Source organism: Patella vulgata, chromosome 5, assembly GCF_932274485.2.
Source record: "Patella vulgata chromosome 5, xgPatVulg1.2, whole genome shotgun sequence".
Lineage (NCBI taxonomy): Eukaryota > Metazoa > Mollusca > Gastropoda > Patellidae > Patella > Patella vulgata.
Window position 1 is genome coordinate 64285487 of NC_065883.2, and position 7923 is coordinate 64293409.

Sequence of the window (7923 nt, forward strand, 5' to 3'; positions counted from 1 at the left end):
TTTAACAGCTAATTTATTACTATTATGTAACATACTAAGAACCTAGCTACAATTTTTGGGCACCAACCACCACCGCCCCCCGAGTCAAAAATTTCCCCGTACGCCTATGCACGGGACCTCTGGGTTAGCGAACTAACGTCCTATATAATAAAGGAGCCAGGATAATGAAGATGGACCCAGAAACAAGACGATTGTTCTTTTATTAACATTCAGACATGCAGAGAGTAATGGAACACTGATTCAGTGTATATTAAAAACAGATAGACCGAAGAATTATTATTTTTTGGAATATTAATATTATAAATAAAAACCTCTCACTCGATACGGAAAGTAAAAAAACCAAAATCGACAATTGCTTGTTTTGTACATGCTCTAATGTATATTTGTCTTTGTGGGCTTAATAAATCTGGAATAACATTCTATTAAAACAAATGCTCGATATTAGCGGATATGACAAATGTGTGGGGGGTTTTAATGGACACTTGAATTATGCGCTTGTCTATAATTTTGCACCTGGTTAACATTCATACGTACTGTACGTAGACAATCCCGGTACTTGAATCCCACCCACGACGCCAAGAAGGTAAAATATCAGCATTATTTTATTAACAATTTACGTCAGCAAGTCCTGTGTCAAATTTTATTCAGCCTAGAAAAATAATGAATTTATTACAAGCCCCAGCCATTGGATCGGGTGATAAGTTACGAAATGCTATAAATAGATGTCACGTGAACACAACAATTCAGTTATAAACCCGCAATCATGGCTGTTACAGACGAACCGTTAAACATGATTTTGTCACTACTGAAAGACGAAAAAAGACTATTTTATGTGATTTCTTTAATATATATTGTATGGGGGATTATAATTTTTCTGTCTCTACAATTTGTCACAGCACCTTATGGACGATATACGAGTGGAAGTTGGGGTTTTGGTGTCAATCCGAAGTTTGCCTGGGTTGTTCAAGAAATGCCATCTTTTCTAATACCAATTTATGTTCTGTTCTATACTGACTGCCCACAGATACGTTCTACACCAAATCTTATATTGGTTAGTTTATATCTACTTCACTATTTTCAAAGGTGAGTTTTATTTTATGGCTATCACATATATAATGCATGAAACATGCATCAAAACCACGTGTTTGTGGTACCCCTGTACAAAGTGTACTTTTCTGGCATCCTCTTTAAATGAAATGAAATGAAATGGGGTTTAACGTCCTACTGTTCTGCTCCTAAACTGGGCTAATGAAGACGGGCATAAGCTATACAGTGTGCTATGAATGAAATTTTGCTTGGGCAGCGTCGCTACGGGCTACTCTTACATCAAATTCCAACTGCCAAAGGATCTTTTTTGTGCATGCCAATGTGTACACGGGACCTCGTTTTTTTGTCCCATCCGAATGACTAGACAGCTGTCCTTGTCAGGCCCTCCGTCCTGCATCACTAACAAGGGGAAACCACGCCGAACAATCTGGATGAACTTTCTTGGCCAATGCACCCTCTTTTTTAAGTAGCCTATTGGTAAGAGAGAAATGGGGTTTAACTTCCACTCGACACAAACTAGGTCATTTCGGGACTAACATATGGTTTAATTTTATTTCAATAATTCGCTTGGGCATATGGGTCTTTAAGCAGTGGGAGGAAACCGGAGGACCCGGAGAAAACCCACGAGGTTGGACAGGCGACCCTACTCCTTGTCACGTACAACCAGGGATTCGAAACCACGCCAGTTGACTCAATGACAAGCTTTATGATCAAGCGTGCACGTGTTAACCATTGGGCCATCCACCCCCCCTAGCCGCTTGGTGCAGAAACGTGGAATGTTAAAGCTCATTTTGTTTTGTATTTGTGGCATGTGTTATTTTAAATTGTTTAAAGAAAAACTGCTGGTGGGAGTAGTGTTTAGTATTATTGAGAGAGAGAGAGAGAGAGAAAGAGAGAGAGAGAGAGAGATGTTTAGGGTCCATTTTAGGACTAAAACATGGTACAGTTTTATTTCAATAATTTTCTTGCTCATAGCTAAGGTCTGGAGAAAATACATGAGGTTGTCATGTACAAGCTTCGGGATCTAAACCACACCACTTGACTCGTTTACAAGCCTTATGATCTAAAATGCACATGTTACAGATCACTCGATCACCACTGGGCCCCCATCCTCCTCTCAATGCAACAGTTTTTGTTAAATTAACCCATTGGTATTGAATTAGACTTGACTCTACTTTTTGACTGAATCAGAGTGTTTAATTTAAAAACTTTTTTTTATAAAAATGATTTTATTGCCATAAAATTTTTTATTATAAACAAACACTGAATCATATTATAGTATTTCTATGACTGAAAAACAACACAACATTGTTTATTTTTTGGAGGTCAAAATAGCAAGATAGCAAAAAAAGCATAGTATTAGTAATAGAGGTGCACATCAAAGAATTTAGGTCAAAAATTTCATAGCCTATTAATTTAACAATGTATAGATGACATAGTTTTTATGGTAAAAATAGGTTCTTTTCTTTGGGCTTAATAGAACGCAAAGGTGTTTATACAGGCTACAGACAGGTATGAAATAGATACATGTATATCCACCCCATGTAAGTGGTATCAAATTAACCAGCATAACTCACTGAATGTCTTAGGCCATCGAATTTGGGCCCTGGGCGAATTTGAAAATCTGGTCAAATTCTGGCACTTGGCGAATTGGGCCCCATGGCAAATTTGTGCTGGCATCCTGCTATTTCCTGAATAAAACCTAACTTGTCAAGACATAAACACACTCTGCACTTGTTTTAACACTATTTATAACGGATTTGAACAAGTAGACCCATACATATGTGTCCACTTGTCAATATAGGCCTATTTTTGTGGCGGTATATCATAATTGTTTACCAAGGATTTAAACAGATATTTTCTTATTACTTATATTCTTTTATATAAATGAACATTGAAAAAATAAAATTTAGATGGGAAATTGAAATGGAGTCCTGCTTTTCTAATTTCTGCATAAACTGGGCTAATGAAGATAGTCATTTGCAGTGTTGTGTGATATGACGGAAATTTTGCCAAGGCAGTGGTGTTTTTGCCACCTCTTGATCAAATTCAAACTTTCAAGCTTTCTACGAGGTGCACTAACATACACAAGACCTGAACTTTTGTCCCATCTAAATGACTAAATGCTGTCACTTGCCAAACTCTCCATCCAAAACAAATCAAGAACCTCCTAGTTATATTGCATAAATAATGTTATATTGTTTGAATACTATTATATCTTAGGTTTAATAATTAATATGTTATACATGGTATGATTAATACCGTATGTTATATTGTATGATTAATATGTTATATTGTATGATCAATATGTTATACTGTATAATTAATACAGTACAGTTGTATCGTATGATTAATATGTTATATTGTATGATTAATATGTTATATTGTATGATTAATACCATACCATATGTTATATTGTATAATTAATGTATTAAATATTGTCTTACAGGAGTTTTATATTTCCATTCTTGATTCAAGGAGGAAAAAAAACGCCAGTTATAACCTTTGTAATGGCTGTTATGTTTTGTGGGGTAAATGGTTATCTTCAGGTTGGAGATCTGGCAAAATATGAAGAATATGGGCTAAATTGGCTGTCACCCCGATTCTGTTGTGGTATGCTAGCTATTTATGTTTTTATTTCATCATTTTTTAAAAGTTATAAATGAAATAAAATGTGTTTTAACGTCCTACTGTTCTGCTCCTAAACTGGGCTAATGAAGACGGGCATACGCCATACAGTGTGCTGTGTGGGAAATTTTGCCCAGGCAGCGGCACTATGGCCTACTCTTATATCAAATTCCAACTGCCAAGGGTTTTAAAAGTTTTAAAATAAACTCTTTAAACACTAGACAGTCTGATTTCAGTGATTTTAAAATTGGTTACTGTTACAAACAAAAGTAACTGACTGTGTGGAATTTAATTTCTTTCTCTTCTAATAATTGATAAATAGTGTTTTAAAATCTTATTTTTTTTCAGGTTTAGGGGGGTTGGATGGCCGAATGGTTAGCATGTGCGCGCTGTATCATAATTCTGTCATTGAGTCAACTGGCGTGGTTTCGTTTCCCCAGTTGTATGTGACAAGGAGTAGGCTGGCCTGTCCAACCTCGTGGGTTTCCTCCCACTGTTAAAAAAAAAACCCTCCGCCCATGCGAATTATCGAAATAAAATTGAACCATGTGTTAGTCTCAAAATGACCTAATTTGTGTCGAGTTAAACCTCATTTCTCTCTCTCTATCTTTTTTCAGGTTTGATTCTGTTTTTTATTGGTATGTTTATTAATATTCAGTCTGATGGTATATTAAGAAATCTGAGAAAACCTGGGGAAACTGGATACAAGATACCTAGAGGTTGGAGAATTTTGTAAAAAATCGAATTATTAGTGAATGCTTATATAATTTAATGATAATGCAGTGATTTTCATAACAGACTCATATGATATGGCAACTTAATATTAAATGCAGGAGGACCGCACTACATGCAATACAAAATCTTCAAGATAACCTGCGGACATATAGACATTGCAAGAAATAAACAAATATCAGATCAAGTGAATGAATCCGGGGGCCAGACGTAAGCGTACAGTGTACAGTTCCAGGCTTATAATGGTACAGACTTCACTCAAAATGGAAAAAAAAGAAGTGTTGATTTGTTTTAATTGGTTTGAGAAGTCTCCATTTAAAATTTTATGTGGGGGGGTTGGATGACTGAATGGTTAGCGTGCGCACGCTGTACCATAAAGTCTGTCATTGAGTCGACTGGCGTGGTTTCGAATCCCCGGTTGTACATGACAAGGAGTAGGGTTGCCTGTCCAACCTCGTGGGTTTTCCCCGGGTCCTCCGGTTTCCTCCCACTGCTAAAGACCCCTACGCGCAAGCGAATTATTGAAATAAAATTAAACCATATGTTAGTCCCAAAATGACCTAGTTTGTGTCGAGTGGACGTTAAACCCCATTTCTCTCTCTCTCTCTTAAAATTTTATGTACACAGATAGAGCCAATAACATGTAACTAATTTTTATGTATTATTTGGTACAACAATATTAACTGTGCAGTTTCTTTGGTGTGTAAGAAAATTGTTGAAAAAAAAAATAACATGCCCATCCCTTTAGTACTACCCAGCATTAGTCCACTCTCATATTGTTCTAAATTCTACGTTCATTGGAAATATTTTTGTTGTAGGTGGCATGTTTGACTACGTATCAGGTGCTAATTTTCTAGGAGAAATTATTGAATGGTCTGGTTTTGCCCTAGCTGCATGGTCTCTTCCTTCTTTTGTTTTTGCATTTTTTACAAGTTGTAACATTGGACCAAGAGCTATTCATCACCACAGGTAAAGACTAGAAACTATAGTTTGCTCCTTTCTAGGCATTTCCGATGTGGTTTCCCTTGTCGGTGATGCAGAATGGAGGGGCTGACAAGGACAGCTGTCTAGTCCTTCGGATGAGATGAAAAACTTAGGTCCCGTGTATACATTGGAATGCACGTAAAAGATCCCTTGGATGTTGGAATTTGATATAAGAGTAGGCGATAGTGCCGCTGCCCGGGCAACATTTCCCTCATAGCACACTGTATGGCGTATGCCTGTCTTCATTAGCCCAGTAGGAGCAGAACAGTAGGACGTTAAACCCCATTTCATTTCATTTCATTTCCTTTCTAGGCATATCCCTAGAGCAATGGCAAGAGAAATCCCAAACATGTCGTCCAAAACATGTACATTAACATATTTCAAATTCCTGCTTATCCCAGTTACTAGTAGTTGTAATGCTGTAATGGATAGGTTGTTAATCTGACTGTTAACCAATCATTAACTGGGACAGGAATCATCAGTCAATCCAGCAGTGCTTGAGTGGGATCAGGTCTAATCAAACAAAATACTGAGAGGAGTATGCTTTCTCGGTAGGATCAGATTAACTTTGTGATCTGGCCCTGGGACTTTGGACCTATGGGGGCCCGCATGACATTCCTCCGCTTACTGATGACTGAACAAAATCACAGAGGGGATTATAAGAAATGCTTATAAACGGAAAAACAGTTTAACTGACTAAGGTATATTTTCCCCTGTGTTGTGCTGTGATTTAGCCCTAATGGATGGAACCCCCCCCCCCCCTGCCAATACGCGATCATCCAGTACAATGATTAGACTCCTCAAATCAAGTCTACATTCACTGCATTTTGCATGAATGATATATGTTGTGAAGGGCCTTGAGGCCTTTGCCCCACCCCATGAGGCCCCATTTTCCATCCGGTACTGTTTCTCGGACATACAAGTTAAGTGGTAAAGGCAATAAGGATTTTTGCCGATAAAGGTTTGCTTTTCAAACAATTTTTCTAAATCTGTGACCCGTGTAAAAATGCAGAGCCAAAAAATCAAATATCTCAAGGTCACACAATTTGGCAGTGCCCCTTTTATCAGATGTCTGAAGCATGTCCAATAAAATTAAAACCATAAGTTAGTCCCAAAATGACCTAGTTTGTGTCGAGTGGACGTTAAACCCCATTTCTCTCTCTCTCTCTCTTTTTTTAAAGGAATTAAATTTAATGAATATTTTACTTTTTCCACTCATTTTCAGATGGTATAAAAAGAAGTTTGAGGATTATCCAAGAGATAGAAAAGCTTTAATACCATTCATTTTGTAATATTGTTCATTTTTCTATTTTGAGTATTTATACCATTGCTGCCATTTTATGCAGAGTATTTCAAATGTGATTATGTTTTAGCTTATTTTTTAGAGGAACTTTTTTTTAAAATCAGATTATGCTTTATACATAGTGTATTTTTTTATTATTGTTTTCTACTTAAACGACAGCAATCAGGGGTGTGTTCAGTAAGTAGAGCAGCTGGGGTGTGTTCAGTAAGTAGAGCAGCAGGGGTGTGATCAGAAATTAGAGCAGAAGGGGTGTGTTCAGTAAGTAGAGCAGCAGGGGTGTGTTCAGAAATCAGAGCAGCAGGGGTGTGTTCAGTGAGTAAAGCAATAGGGATAGGTTCAGGATGCATAGGATTAGAGTTGAGTGAGGTCAAAGCAGCAGAAATGCTCTGCATATGTTTGTTTGGGGCATTTTTTCTGGTTATTTGGATCAATTAAGTAGGAGAAAAAAATGCCCCAATCTAATTAAAACACAGATCCAATTTCGTTTCGTTTTTTATAGTTCAAAATTTTGTTTTTACTTGTCTTTACTACATTTGGATCTGAAAGACTTGTTATTTAACTCGTGTTCTGCTTTAAATGAGGGGTCAGCCAATCAAATGGTCTGTCAAATCGAGCGTTTGACCTTTTTTGCGCGGAACTGTGGGTAGACATTACCAGCGATAGAAATCAAAACAAAGCAAAAGTAGATTTTAAAAAGCATGGCGGTCGCTAATTGGTTAATCGAATTACTGACGTTATTGCGTCAAATGTCGCTTGCTTGGTACCTGACGTCATAGAACGTGAACTCCCACTATAACTTGTTAGATCTACATGTAGTGTAGGCCATCGAAAGTATAAAAAACGAAACGAAATATAGATCTATATTTTAATTAGATTGAAAATGCCCTGTACTAAATTTAGTTAATATTATAACACATACTATTTTACTTACTTGACTGTTATTACAATCTTATTAAAGTTACTTATCATTTACCACATAATATCTATTTTTTCATGGACTAATCCAGGTGAAAATGTACTCAAATGAATTATGTAACATTTAAAGATACATTATGGGAGATTCGATAACGAGTTGGCAGTTCTCGGTATAATAGTTAAAAACTAGAAAATGTAAAGGGAATTTGCTGAAAATTTCGATCATCATTACTAAAGTCGGTACGATAAACTGCATAGTCTCGATTATCCATTTAATCGTTAAATCGTGATGGAAAGTTATGCAGTAAAGTACA

The 7923-nt window shown here is 36.7% G+C and overlaps 1 protein-coding gene across 1 annotated transcript; it reads left to right on the top strand.

The window, feature by feature from the left end:
- The first annotated feature begins 732 nt into the window (after positions 1–732).
- Positions 733–7666, top strand: LOC126820325 (3-oxo-5-alpha-steroid 4-dehydrogenase 1). The gene is made up of 5 exons (XM_050548191.1): positions 733–1083; positions 3497–3660; positions 4293–4394; positions 5226–5376; positions 6617–7666. The coding sequence occupies exons 1-5, from the start codon at positions 764–766 to the stop codon at positions 6681–6683; spliced, it is 804 nt and encodes a 267-aa protein (XP_050404148.1). The 5' UTR covers positions 733–763; the 3' UTR covers positions 6684–7666.
- The last annotated feature ends 257 nt before the right edge of the window (positions 7667–7923 follow it).

Bases quoted from the DNA above. Each gene is read 5' to 3' on its own strand.
- LOC126820325 (XM_050548191.1), top strand. From the start codon at position 764: ATGGCTGTTACAGACGAACCGTTAAACATGATTTTGTCACTACTGAAA. The intron at 4,395-5,225 runs GTTGGAGAATTT...TTTTTGTTGTAG, and splicing joins TGGATACAAGATACCTAGAG to GTGGCATGTTTGACTACGTA. The intron at 5,377-6,616 runs GTAAAGACTAGA...ACTCATTTTCAG, and splicing joins AGAGCTATTCATCACCACAG to ATGGTATAAAAAGAAGTTTG.